The following is a 14765-nucleotide window of genomic DNA, read 5'->3' as shown; positions in this document are numbered from 1 at the left end:
TTAGATAAGCAGTTTCAATGATGATAAACTGGCTATTATTTCAAGGCCTCATTGCTGAGAAGTCCAACACATTCACCAGAACTCAGTTTTATGTGAACTCCATAAAATCGCTCTTCCTTGATTCTAATTAATTTTTATATGTGTGTGTATGTATAAATTAACTTTTTGGAAATATTTTTGAGAAGCAGTGGTTAAGAATCCTGATTCCGGAAGAGCTAGTCTACCTAGGTTTGATTATCAGCTTATTGCTGTTTTTTTGACTTTGGCCAAGTAACTTTTGACCTTTTTGTACCTTAGTTTCCTCACTCTAAATAGTTGTTAAAAACACTACCTTCCTCCTGTGATTAAATAGTTAATAAATGGAAAATGCCCAGAACAGCACCTGGTCCATTTTAAGAATTTTATAAGTATTTGCTGTGATTATTAGTCAGTACAGTCTAATATATGAATATGCTCTTATAACAATAATGCTATTATAATAAAATGTTTAAATGTATGCTATCAAATCTCCCCACAAAGGGTAAGCTTTTTGTGTAGAAAACCCAAATATTACATTTTGTTTACAGCCCAAAGCACTTAAATACATGACAGGTCTAAATATATGCTGAACACCACCAATTGACTTGTGGTTTCCAACCCTGGCTATGCATTACAATCAGTGTGGGAGCTTTTAAAAAGTAAGACATCCGGGATCCACCCTTGAAGCCTCTGACTTAATTGGTCTGAGAAAGAGACTAGATATAAGTACTTAAAAAAAAAAAAATTCCCCAAGTGATTCCAATGCACTTCCAGGGCTGAAAACCATCACCCTAGACCTTCATTTAAATATTCCACATGAACACTACACTACCAGGACTCTCTGGCTGAATTTTGTTTCCACTTTGCTAAGAAATGAACCATTGTATAAAACAGAACTAAGCCAGTAAAATTCAATGATACCCTGATGCTCAGTTTGTGAATGAAAACCTTTGTCTGTAATGAGGATTGAACCTGGGAAACTAATAGTCTCTTTCAGGTTCTCATTAAACAGTCCCAGGCCAGATGAATAATTTCATGTTTTCTGTTAGGAATGCTTCAAGGGCACACAATTTCTAGACTACCAGCTAGACCTTTGGCTGGTGTTTTACAGCTCTTAAATAGAAAGATTTATCAGTTAAGCAGAAACATACTCGGTTTTCAATTTTTAGCTCTCTTATTGCATCAATAAGCATGATTCGACTTACTATACACGATAGGATATCATTAATTTTCATGGGACTAAATAAATCAGACACCTTTAAGATGTTAGTAAATATTCTAAAAAGACAAGCTTATCTTACAGCTGCTAGAATTAACTGTTCAGTGTCGTTGTTGTTCTTGTTGTTATTTAACAAACTAAATGATAACTGAATGGAGGGGTGGGGATCTTAGTGTTGTTACCTGCACGTTTCCTATATCTGATGTGCCGCAAAGGATCGGGTCCGCTACATCACATTGAAGTCTAAAGCCACACCATGATTCAAGAAGTGCATGGTCAATGATCCAGAAGGTCTCCGTCCAGAAATGGAGAGCACAAAGATGACCTGATGGCTGCTGAAGTCAGTTCTTTCCCCTTTCCTCTTTAAAATGGTAATGATAGTGGGCTCTTTGAAGTTTGAAGGCATGTCTTTACCGCTCCAAATACTGAGGAAAAGCCTGGGCAGATGTCTACATAGTAACTCCCTCCCCTGCTTGAGGATTTAAGCAGCAATGCCATCAGATCCTAGGTTTTTCATTCTTCATGGGCCTGACACAAATTGGAATGATCAACCCACTATCTTCCAAAAGGAAAAACATTCTAATATAACAACCTCCATTAAAAAAAAATAAGAATAATAATAAAAACAAAGACAAAACTGTTTTATGAGAATCTAAAAGACCCAAAAACAAATATAAGTCACATTTTGAATTGGGTGATAAACTCCTGCTGACATTAACATTTAATTTCAGAAAACTTACATTTGGCATCTGGGATACTGTGATATGGAGACCATACAAGCATCCCTCCATTGTCTTTATCTGTGTACTTTGTAGCACCTGGGGGAAAAAAATAATTACTTTGAATATGATGGATTTTATTTACACTGAAAATAAGTATAAACAAAGTAAGCTGGCCAGACACAGTGGCTCATCCCTGTAATCCCAGTACTTTGGGCGGGCGAGGTGGGCGGATCATGAGGTCAGATCGAGACCATCTTGGCTAACACAGTGAAACCCCGTCTCTACTAAAAATATGAAAACGAAAAATTAGCCAGGCATGGTGGCGGGCGCCTGTAGTTCCAGCTACCTGGGAGGCTGAGGCAAGAGAATAGTGTGATTCCGGGAGGCGGAGCTTGCAGTGAGCCAAGATGTGCCACTGCACTCCAGCCTGGATGACAGAGCGAGACTCCATCTCAAAAAAAAAAAGTAAGCTTTATTTCAGTTTTAGTACAGTATCTGCAAAGGAGGACAAGGAAAGAAAATACAGGAAAACAAAAGGAAAATAGATTTACATTACATATAGTAAATAGCTTGTTTATAAAAATTAAGGAAATTTTACAAATGCTGGTTTATCCCTTTTAAAGTAAAAAAGACTTTCTTCAGTACATTACATATCTCTACTTGACAGAAGGTAATAAATCTGATATAAACTTCCATACATTACTTAGAGATCATCTTTAAAAACTCAAGACTTTTAAACGAGAAAGAATGCCTCAGGTACTGTTTTGCCCCATATCTAAATGGGTCAAGAGTGCTGTAATTTTTAAACACTTATGTCTGCTTTTTATTTAATTTTATTTCTTGCTAAGGGTCTGCCAGCTATTCACTTTTAAACTTAAGTTCATTTATGACATTTTATATTTATAAAAGTTTGTGCTCTGTATTAGAAGAAAAGTCAAGAAAAATAAAAATAAAAAAGGCTGGGTGCAGTGGCTCACGCCTGTAATCCCAGCACTTTGGGAGGCTAAGGCAGGCGGATCATCAGAGGTCAGGAGTTCAAGACCAGCCTGGCCAACGTGGCGAAACCCCATCTTTACTAAAAATGAGAAAATTAGCCAGGTGTGGTGGCACACGCCTGTAATCCCAGCTACTTGGGAGGCTGAGGCAAGAGGATCACTTGAACCTGGGAGGCAGAGGTTGCAGTGAGCCGAGATCACACAGCTGCACTCTAGCCTGGGTATCAGCCAGGCTCCATCTCAAAAAAAAAAAAAAAAAAAAAAAAGTCAAGGTAAAAAAGTTAATGCAATTTCTTCTTAATATAATCTCAAAGTCTACTTCTACTTCTGACTTGGAAGAATAGTAACATTTTCTAATTTCTTTCTTTCTTTTTAAAGATGTGAAGTCTGGCTACGTTGCCTAGGCTGGTCTCGAACTACTGGCCTCAAGCAATCCTACTGCCTCAGCCTTCCAAGTAGTTGGGATCACAGCTGCATGCCACCACACCCAGCCTCTAATTTATATTATTTTATAGCCTAGAAAGTCAGAAAAATCAAGCCCTATTAACCTTCATATAAATTAAGAATCAACAGCATGAAGGGCTGAGACAGCTATGCCAGAGCTAAGTTACATGCATGTAGACTCTATCTATTATTTTAATCATTCAGTGTTATTCTTCTGGTCTACCTAATTCTTAGTTGCATTTAATTCATTAAAACTATCAACAAATGAAGCATTGCTGCTACTTTTTTTTTTTTGAGATGAAGTTTCACTCTTGTTGCCCAGGCTGTTCAATATCACGATCTAGGCTCACTGCAACCTCTGCCTCCCAAGTTCAAGCGATTCTCCTGCCTCAGACTCCCGAGTAACTGGGATTACAGGCATGCACCACCACGCCCAGCTAATTTTTGTATTTTAGTAGAGACGGGGTTTCACCATGTTGGCCAGGCTGGTCTTCAACTCCTGACCTCGTGATCCGCCTGCCTTGGCCTGCCAAAGTCCTGGGATTACAGGAACGCGCCACCATGCTTGGCTAACTTTGTATTTTTAGTAGAGACAAGGTTTCTCCATGTTGGTCAGGCTGGTCTCGAACTCCCAACCTCAGGTGATCCACCCACCTCGGCCTCCCAAAGTGCTGGGATAACAGGCGTGATCCACTGCACCCGGCTCATCAATGACTTTTATGTGGTACTGATAATTACCATTAATAGCCAGAATTCTAAAATTACTCACATAAAATATTAAAATAATTCCGAGGTTAAACTGTAATCCTTTATAAAGTTATAAGATACTTGGAATGAAGAACATTCATTTCTAGTGGTAGGAGAACTACTACTGTAATCTCCATCTTAGAGAAGTTATCTATCAGGCAATAATATAGTACCATTCAATATTTTTATTTTTAGACAAGCATCATATATCATTACCGATCAATAAATTTTAGTTAAAAAATCATACGTTGCCATAAAATATAAATTTATCTTAAAATTCTATGTATGTTATAAGGAAAATTAAGAAGAAAAAGAGAACTGAAAGAAGAAACACTACCAAAGTATTCGACAGCCTTTTGTATTTTGTCATATCTTTAATAAAAGAGGACACAAAAGCATGAGCTGAGAATTTAGGAAAATGCCAAATTACAGTTCATTATGTGAAATTTATATTCAATGCAAATAAACTGGCCAAGCCCTGTGGCTCAAGCCTGTAATCCCAGCACTTTGGGAGGCTTAGGTGGGCGGATCACTTGAGGTCGGAAGTTCAAGACCAGCCTGACCAACATGGAGAAATCCCATCTCTACTAAAAATACAAAAATTAGCCGGGTGTGGTTGGTGCATGCCTGTAATCCCAGCTACTTGAGAGGCTGAGGCAGGATGATCACTTGAACCCGGGAGGCAGAGGTTGCGGTGAGCCGAGATTGCTCTATTGCACTCCAGCCTGGGCAACAAGAGCAAAACTCCACCTCGAAAAAAAAAAAAAAAAGAAACTTTGAGATATCTTTTTAAAACTTCAATATTAAGATACATATTTAAGTTTTCACCCTGTAAACAAAAATACAAACACAAAATAGTCAACCCACTCAATGGTAATAAAACAAAAACCTTATTTAAGTAGGTCAGAAGCCTTTACTTAATTCATAAAATCTAACGTTATACAAAGTGAATATCCTAAACTTCAATCCTTTAATATGGAACTGATTTTGCACAATGGAATCATGACAATAAGATCATTTAAATCCTACTTAACAGAACATGAAATGCAACAAAGAAAGTTTTCCATTAAGTCTCAAGTCTTAATGGTGTATCACGCTAAATATTTAAACATAATTTCCTTGCATCTCATTCTTGCCTTACAGAAAGTCTGAATTAAAATATCTTCATTAAATGGCCCTTCTCAAACAGGTATTAAACTATTTTTAAAATTTTTCCCCATAAAAAAATAACAGCTACAGGCTCGGTGCAGTGGCTCTTACCTATAATCTCAGTACTTTGGGAGGCCAAGGAGGATGGATGGCTTGAGCCCAGGAGTTTGAGGCCAGTCTGGGAAACACAGTGAGACCCTGTCTCTACTAAAACTACAAAAAATTAGCTGGATGTGGTCGCGTGCACTTGTAGTCCCAGTTACTCAAGAGGCTGAGGTGGGAGGATCGCTTGAGCCCAGGAGTTCGAGGCTGCAGTGAGTCATGACGACACTACTGCACTCCAGCCTGGGCAACAGAGCAAGACCCTATCTCAATAAATAAGTAAGTTTCCAAAAAAATTCTTAGCATTGTAATTAAGGGTTCAATCTGACAGAAACTGGTATCCAAGCTGTGGGAACTAACAGCTCGTCCAATATGGGTGAGCGGGTAGAGGATACAGGAGAGGCATACATAGAGCAATCCTGTCTGATAGCAGAGAATGCCTAATTAAGCATTTCACAATTTTCCTTCCCTAACTCTGGACTCTACTATTTTCAATTATATATGTGCCAACTAGGCCCAAGAGATGACTGATACAGGAAATGAGGGGTATTTTAGTGCAATGGTTAAGAGTATGAACTATAGAGCCCAACTCCCAGAATCTGAATACCAGCTCTGCTACTTGGTAGCTGTGTCACCTTGGATAAATCTATTTAATCTGTCTGTGCCTCAGTTTTCCTTATCTCTAAAAATATGGATGATGAGTGTACCTATCTGACAGAGTTGCTCAAAAATTAAATGAATATAAGTACGTGGCATATGGTAAGCATTATCTATGATTTAATTATTATTATTACTAGTATATGCTTATTGAAGACAGTTCTTTCTTAAGTTCCTTCCTTCTTTATCCTAAAAAGGCTTCTTCTCACCGTATCAACTACAAATGAATAAAACCTCAAGGGAATATATCTCAAAAATGGCTGATGTCCTCTCTCGCCAACCTCTTGAAAATGAAATTGAATAGCTGTAATGACCTTTATGTTTTTCTCACAATTCAGATGTGATTCCTTTCCTATAAAATAGGAGAAAGTAACATGTACTATTAAAAATAATTTATCTACCTCTTGGGATGCTTTGCATCCAGTAAGTTTTACCTTTTTCATTGTAAAAGTCAGAATGAACTAAAACATTAAATAGACATTAACCCTATGTTTATTTTGTTTTTATCTGTAACAATATTTAAGATTATACCTCAAAACTATCTGATATTTAGAAACATTACTGAGACTCAAACCTGACTCACCAACAAAACAACCATGATTTAAAGTACCTTATCTTCTGAATAGATTAAAAAACAAACCAAAACCTAGATAGCAAGCTACCATAATTTTAAAAGACTACAGTAGCATATCAGTTCTGAAAATAAAATTGTTGAACAATCAATTGTCTTCAGTTTTAGATAAAACATTTAAAGGTTAATCACTTTGAAATTATTAGATCTTTTAACTGGAGTCTTACATTTATAAGACTGCTGGAGAAAACCAACAACTAGGAAGGGAAAATATAATTCAATAAACTAGGATTTCCACATCAATAAAAATAAAAATCTATTACTTTTTAGATTTCCTTTGGACATTAAAAATAAGGACTTCGAAGATCATGGAACAAATATACTATATAAAGAACTTAAATACTGAGAATATTAAAATGTACTAAATATATTGTAACATTTTACTACTTATATACTAGGTTCTAAATTATATACTTAATATATACCAACTTCAAACTTGGGTAAACAAAGACTTTCCCGGGGCACATGAGCACGAGTAAGTTTCAAAAGAATCAATTTTCAGAACTTTAACTTCCCTATGTTCTCTTTCCGAAGACAATCTGCCTGAAAACTCACATGTGGTCAAATGATAAGAGGTTAGACTCATTCTACTTCCATCATCTCTCTTCACAAATGCCCGTCTCTCACTTAAAAAAAAATAAAAGGGCACCATCTCTCATGCATTCCAAATCTTTTTTTTTTTTTTTTTTTTTTTTTGAGACGGATTCTCACTGTGTCTCCCAGGCTGGAGTGCAATGGCGTGATCTCGGCTCACTACAAGCTCCACCTCCCGGGTTCACGCCATTCTCCCACCTCAGCCTCCCAAGTGGCTGAGACTACAGGCGCCCGCCACCACGCCCGGCTAGTTTTTTGTATTTTTAGTAGAGACCGGGTTTCACCATGTTAGCCAGGATAGTCTCGATCTCCTGACCTCGTGATCCACCCGCCTCGGCCTCCCAAAGTGCTGGGATTACAGGCTTGAGCCACCGCGCCCGGCCGCATTCCAAATCTTACAAGAGTACATGACCCAAAATGTTAAACCCTCCAGGGTTTCAAACAGGGTGTCAGGAAAACACTCCTTTACTCAAGGCACCATAACTACTAGAGTTTTAATCAATTATGCATTAATTGTAATAACTCTAGCCAGAAGAGATGTAACACTCAGAACCTTACTCACAGGTGATCAATAAAGCACTTTATTTTATTTTACTTTATTTATTCATTTGAGACAGAATCTCACTGTCGCCTAGGCTGGAGTGCAATGGTGCAATCTCGGCTCACTCCAACCTCCACCTCCCGGGTTCAAGCAATTCTGCCTCAGCCTCTCAAGTAGCTGGGATTACAGGTGCCCACCACCATACCCAGCTAATTTTTTGTATTTTTAGTAGAGATGGGGTTTCGCCATGTTGGCCAGGCTGGTCTTGAACTCCTGACCTCAAGGGATCCACCTGCCTTGGCCTCCCGAAGTGCTGGGATTACAAGCATGAGCCACTGCGCTGGCCCAATAAAGCACTTAAAAGCACAAAAAAATATATATATAAGATAAAATTCTGTGGAGAAAATGCATGGAAATGACTTCAAAGACGAAAAGGAACAATGTAAACTTTCAGAATGTTAGAAGCTTGTCTACATATTTTACAAAACAGTACTATTACATCACTGTAGTATTTATATTTAATTGGATACATTTAAAATAAAGATATAAAGACTTCATTATCAAAGTATTAATATTTTCAATACACTACAGATTATATTTTTCAACTATTTAAACTCAGTGACAAGTAATAGATGTTGACTAAAAATATGTAAACCTTTTTTCAAAATTATTTCATGGATATGTAAGTAAAATATTTTGAAAACCACTGCTTTATATACAGTATTTTTCGCTTAATCTTGTGATATTCTTAACATCATCATCCTTTTACAAACGAGAAAACTAAGGCCTAGAGAAGTCAGGTGGTTCATCCAAGGCTATTATGCCATATTAGATTAAAGGCATATGATAAGAAATTAGGCTCTACACACAAAAACTGTTCTCATGAGGTAAGTACAGTTAGTAGGCACTAAATAAAAGTTGGGAAGATCTAGTGAACAATGGAAAGAAAATAATCAGAAATATAGTTAGTAAAGACATTATTAGCAACGGTTTCATAATTAAGGTAAACTGTTCCTAATCTCTTAACTTCAGTAATTCCAGTATAAATCTCAATTCTTCTCATATTTCCTAAAATAATCACTTTAATAAATTTTTTTTTTTTTTTTTTGAGACCGAGTCTCATTCTGTCACCCAGGGTATAGCACAGTGGCACCATCATAGCTTACTGCAGCCTCAACTTCCTGGACTCAAGTGATCTCCCACCTCAGTCTTCTGAGTAGCTGGAAGTACAGATGTGGTATGCCACAACACTTGGCTAATTTTTGAATTTTCTGTAGTGATGGGGTCCCATTATATTGCCCAGGCTGTTCTCAAACTCCTGGGCTCAAGCGATCCTCTCACCTCAGCCTCCCAAAATGCTGGGATTATACCCATGAGCGTTGGGATTATACCCATGAGCGATAGCCCCTGGCCAATTCATTCTTTACCTGCTTAATTTTTATCATCATCACTATCACCTTTTCCAATAAAATTAGCCTACATAAAAAATCCTAGAAATTTTTCTACATTCTGATCACAGCAAATTTTACAAACTCAGCACCCAAGGCATTTTTCTTTCAAATGACTTCTAGAACTATGCGTCAACAATCTCCATAAAGATGGATTGAGTGGTTTAGGAGACAAAGATAATGAGAAAGAGAAGAGAGAGGAGCTAACCATGTCTCAATTTCCATAACTAATAAATATCTTTTTGGCAGGGTGCAGTGGCTCAAGCCTGTAATCCCAACACTTTGGGAGTTCAAGACTAGCCCGGCCAACATGGTGAAACCTTTTCTCTACAAAAATACAAAAAAAGGCCGGGCGCGGTGGCTCAAGCCTGTAATCCCAGCACTTTGGGAGGCCGAGACGGGCGGATCACAAGGTCAGGAGATCGAGACCATCCTGGCTAACACGGTGAAACCCCGTCTCTACTAAAAAATACAAAAAAAACCTAGCCGGGCAAGGTGGCAGGCGTCTGTAGTCCCAGCTACTCGGGAGGCTGAGGCAGGAGAATGGTGTGAACCTGGGAGGCGGAGCTTGCAGTGAGCTGAGATCCGGCCACTGCACTCCAGTCTGGGCAACAAAGCGAGACTCTGTCTCAACAAAAAAAAAAAAAAAAAAAAAAAAAAAATTAGCCGGGCACAGTAGCACGTGCCTGTAGTTCCAGTTACTCGGGAGGCTGAGGCAGGAGAATTGCTTGAACCCAGGAGGTGGAGGTTGCAGTGAGCCAAGATCGCACCACTGCACTCCAGCCTGAGTGACAGAGCAAGACTCTGTCAAAAAAAACTTTTCGTCTATTATTTTTCCCAAGGTAATGTGTTTATATTCCCACCTAATTATATTGATGTGAAAAACACAACAGCACAACATTTATAATAAAATAGATCAGCAGTATAATGTTGAATGGCAGAGGCCCAGTATTTCCCTGTAAAAAATGCCCAATAACTGATAATCTACGTTTGATTGATAAGATTAGCCTTTAACAGGTAAGAAAAGCCCTTGTAAGTTTAAATGGTAGTCAGTTTTAATTCTGTCCTTGGGTTCGGTATGCTTCTGGAGAAGACTCTTAAGCAGAAAATGAGTAAGTGAAGTTAAAGAAAGTGATGTCTAGCCTTATTCTAATAATAAAATTAAATTAGTCTGAGTAAATAAATTGAAAATATGACTTTAATGACTTTAAAAACATTTCAGTGATTTTTTTCTCCTCAAATATTCTATTCGGGTTCAAAATAAGCAAAATATTATTGTGGATTAAGTTGGTTAACAATGGTCACGTAAAACCACATTAATATTCTAAGTGATTATTCTCAAAATTTGGAAATTTGTTCCAGTGTTCAGTTTATCCTGAAACAAAAAAGATGCTTTCCAATGATTAGATCAATGCTTTCCAATGTAATGCTATGGCATGTACAAGTTTGTTCCAGCATTAAGTTTGGCTCTTAAGCACAAGACTCCTAATAAAACTGTATATAGTTGTCTATGAAATAAATATTGACTCAGAAATCTACCCATTGGGGCAAATAGATAGATATATTAACTTAAGAAATAATTGTAGCTGCTGAGGTGGAGACTCCCAATGAAAGCTCCAAATCAGAAAGGTGTGAATACATCCAGAATAATTCTTCATAATTACAAATTTTAATCTTTATAGAATTACCTGCCATATGCCCATCATTTAATCCTGGTAAGAATTCCATTAAATAGTTTTTATAGGCTGGGCGCGGTGGGTGGTTCACACCTGTAATCCCAGCACTTTGGGAGGTTGAGGCAGGCAGATCACGAGGTCAGGAGTTCAAGATCAGCCTGGCTAAGATGGCGAAACCCCATCTCTACTAAAAATATAAAAATTAGCTGGGCATGGTGACGTGTGCCTGTAGTCCCAGCTACTCAGGAGGCTGAGGCAGGAGAATCACTTGAACCCGGGAGGTGGAGGTTGCAGTGAGCCGAGATCGCGCCACTGCACTCACCACTGCACTCCAGCCTGAGAGACAGAGCGAGACTTCATCTCAAAAAAACAAAAAAGTTTTTCTAGCCAGGAATACTGAGGTGCAGGGATAGTGTGTGTGGCTTGCTCAGACCACAAAAAGAAGAGTTGGGAGTTAGGAATTCAGTTTTTTGTTTTTTTTTGTTTTTGTTTTTGTTTTTGTGATGGAGTCTCACTCTGTCGCCCAGGCTGGAATGCAGTGGCGTGATCTCGGCTCACTGCAACCTCAGCCTCCCAGATTCAAGCGATTCTCCTGCCTCAGCCTCCCGAATAGCTGGGATTACAGGTGCGTGCCACCACGCTCGGCTAATTTTTTGTGTTTTCAGTAGAGACGGGGTTTCACTGTGTTAGCCAGGATGGTCTCGATCTCCTGACATGGTGATCTGCCCGCCTCAGCCTCCCAAAGTGCTGGGATTACAGGCATGAGCCACGGCACCCGGCCTGAATTCAGTCTCTTAAAGCCAAAGTGTGCTCCTTCCAAATGTCAAGTAAACCCAGAGGGAGCAGAGTGGTGTGAAAGTGCCATTCACCTACTAGCAACATCAATAAAGAAAATTAGCTTCATAAAACATTTAAAATTACTTGAAGCCCATCAGTATATACACTGATAGTCTTTAAATAAAATGTATTCCCAGCCAGTCATTTAGAAGGCAACCCAAATCTAGTGAACACTCTTGCATCACTGTTTTCACCTATTAAAAATGAAACTGTCCTGACAATCATTTTAACACTCATTACTTTTTATCCTCCTCACTTGGGACAGGAGGAGGAGCTGCTATCTGAAATCCAAATGGTTGGTAAATATCATTTTGCATTTCCTAACAGGTAAAGGAGGGACAAAAAATACACCTCTGTATTCTAATAATTAAACATTCTGTTTCTCCCCAGGAAAATACAAGGAAACTCTTTAATATCTAACATAGAAATCGAAGGTCTGACACAAACGCAATATTATGAACGGGCACCGGGCAAAAAAACTGACGAACTGTAAGGAGGGAAATAAAAAGGTGGGCCCCTCTGAAAGTCTGTCCAAAGCCTGAACTGAGAAGGGTCTCGGGCAGGGTGGGGAGAAGGAAACGCGCTCCACTCCGAGAGGCTCCAGCAAGGGCGCCTCCATATGCGGAACTCTCGCCCAATCCCCGCACAAGCTGAAATCTCGTGACCGCCGGGGAGCCTGTTTGGAGAAAAGTAGACAGGGAGCCCGCAAGCTGGGTTGGCAGAGGACGCTGGAACCTGGCTGCTCGGGGAGAAAATGTCTCCTTGGCAGCTGCAGCCACTGTCCTGTGGTCTAACTTCCCAGGGCTGGCTGGCGAGCGAGGTGTGCCTGCCGCTGGCGTCTCCCCACCCCCTTCCCCCACCCCTTTCTCTCCGCGGCTCCCGCACTCCGCAGAGCTGCCGCGACCAAAGCTACACCACCTAGCCAAAAAGAAAGAAAAGAGACAATCCCCGCTGCGCGCGGGTCGGCAGGGCTCGCCCTTGGCTTCCCCAGCCGGTGACAGCCGCCCTGGCCGCCGCCGCCCGCCCCGGTGCCGAGGCAAGCGAGGTGGCAATTGACATTTGCACGGTTCGTCCACACAGTCTGCACGCCTGCTCCTCCAGCCCGCGGCCTCGGACCCTGGACTCCGCCAGGGGCCGTCTCCCTCTGCTCACCCCGACCCCGTTCCAGCTCAAGGGTCAGGAAGGCGATGCCACCAGCGGGCAAGTGGCCTCCGAAGGGAACCATGTTAACCTTGCAGTGCACACATCTGCCCACACTCCCAGTGTCACAGCCCGGCCAAGCCTGACAGCCTCCCCGCCACGGATGTCTGCCCAGCCCAAGCCCACATCCCCTCCCGGCCCCATGCCCGGACCCCTAGCCCGTCCACCCCAAACCAAGGCCAGGAAAGGGAAGATAAGATTTTGCTTAAGCAAATGTATCTACCTGGATCAAATTCAGGGATCCGAGCTTGGTATTCGGCTCCGACTCTCATCCCAACATCTGCAAAGCAATGCCAAAAAAATATATAAAAAAAATAAAAAAGAAGAAAAGAAAGAAAAAGGAAGAGACACTTAATAAAAAATAAAAATCTCTAGATGGAGGAAAGAAGCGGCGGGTGGATGGGAAGATATTAACTCGGGGCACTCCAGGAGATGGCAGTGGATGGGGGCGGGGAGGGGGGGGCAAGGGCGGAGGATTGGTCGAGGGCGGAGGGACGGGGGTCGCGGGGGTGCTGCTGCACTGCACCGGGAGTTCGAGGCTACCGCAGCGCCCGGGCTCTGAGGGGAGGGAGGGCGGGAGAGCGGCGAGGGGAGGGGGCTGGGGGAGGGGAAGAGGGAGGGGGGCAGGCGGGCTGGCGGGGAGGAGTTCGAGGCTACCACCGTGCTCGTCGTCGCTGCTGCAGCCGCTCTCGGGCTCCGAGTAGTGCAGCCCGCCGTTCGTGGACGAGGCGCCGCTGCCGCCGCCGCCTGCCGGGCTCTTGGCGCTGCCGTTGGCCGACCGGTTCTTCCCCAGTAACTCGGGCCCTTTCTCCATCATGCCGGGCATGGTAGAACAGGGGAGGGGGAAAGGTGAGGGGAAGAGGTAGGCGTCAGGGTGAAGGGGGAGATGGCTTAGAGAGCTGGCGGGAGGGAAAGGAGGAGGAGGAGGAGACGGCGGCGGCGGAGGAGGAGGAGGCTGTTAATATGGAGCCGCCATAACCGCCCCGCTCCGGCAGTAGCGCAGTCGCCTCACAACAACCCGCCCCGGCCCCGCCTCTCTCCCCTCCTCCCTCCGCCGCCGCCCGCCCCGCGCAGTCCCGGGCGCCCCTAGGCCGCGCCGCGCTCTACGCCGCCGCCGGTATCACTCCGCCCCGCAGGGAGGTTCCGGCCGCCTGGGGGGAGGGGAAGGGGGGAGGGGCGGGGAACCCCGCTCGCCGGCAGCCGGGCCACCCCAACGGAGTGCTAATAAAATCGCCACCGAGGCGTGGCTGCCGCGCGGGCTTTCTTCCTAGGGGGCGCTCCGGAGCGCGGGCGGGAGGTGCACACGAGGGAGCGGGACTCTTTGCCCTCTCTGGGCGGAAGGAACGCGGTCATTCTGAGAAAGGACGGGCGCGACCCGACCGGGCGACTGCGGGGAGCGGCCCCCCTCTGCGGACCCGGCTGTAGGCACGGTTCGGAGTGCGGCCGACCTCAGATGTCTGGACGGGCAGTTCGCTCAGTTTCCCGGTGTTCACCGGAAGCCTCGAGCTGGGGGCGCGCGCTGGGCCGCCGTGCAGTCGCGCAGTCTAGCTGGGCGGCTTTGGGGCTCTGAGGCCCAACCGGCGAAAGAAGTAGACTCGGCTCTAACGATCTCCACGCTACAATTTTTGTTTCTGGATCTCTGAAGTGGGGCCCAATTCTCTAGAGAGAGTGTGGGGATGACGGGATGAGTTTCCGGGGCTGAGCGATGCAACTGTGTTTTGCTGAAGCCCTTCTCCCTCATCCTAACCCTACTGTCTTATTCTTCCCACATTTCTTTCTTTCTTT

The 14765-nt window shown here is 42.7% G+C and overlaps 1 protein-coding gene across 6 annotated transcripts in view; it reads right to left on the bottom strand.

Annotated features, from left to right (window-relative positions):
• LOC105484921 (REST corepressor 3) overlaps positions 1-13999 on the bottom strand; it is a 58755-nt gene extending 44756 nt beyond the window's left edge. For 2 of the 6 annotated variants that reach the window (XM_071079989.1, XM_071079992.1), the window contains exons 1-3: positions 13641-13999; positions 13204-13260; positions 1978-2055 (exon numbers count right to left, since the gene is read on the bottom strand). In XM_071079989.1, the coding sequence (XP_070936090.1) occupies positions 1978-2055; positions 13204-13260; positions 13641-13806 (301 nt within the window). In that variant the 5' untranslated portion in view covers positions 13807-13999. Of the gene's footprint in view, positions 1-1419; positions 1766-1977; positions 2056-5405; positions 5502-13203; positions 13261-13637 lie in introns of those variants that run through there. The other 4 variants (XM_071079993.1, XM_071080000.1, XM_071079984.1 and 1 more) reach the window with 4 other exon arrangements.
• Positions 14000-14765: the final 766 nt, after the last annotated feature.

The sequence above is a fragment of the Macaca nemestrina genome, chromosome 1 (genome assembly GCF_043159975.1).
Source record: "Macaca nemestrina isolate mMacNem1 chromosome 1, mMacNem.hap1, whole genome shotgun sequence".
Lineage (NCBI taxonomy): Eukaryota > Metazoa > Chordata > Mammalia > Primates > Cercopithecidae > Macaca > Macaca nemestrina.
This window is presented reverse-complemented; position numbering and strand designations above follow the sequence as displayed.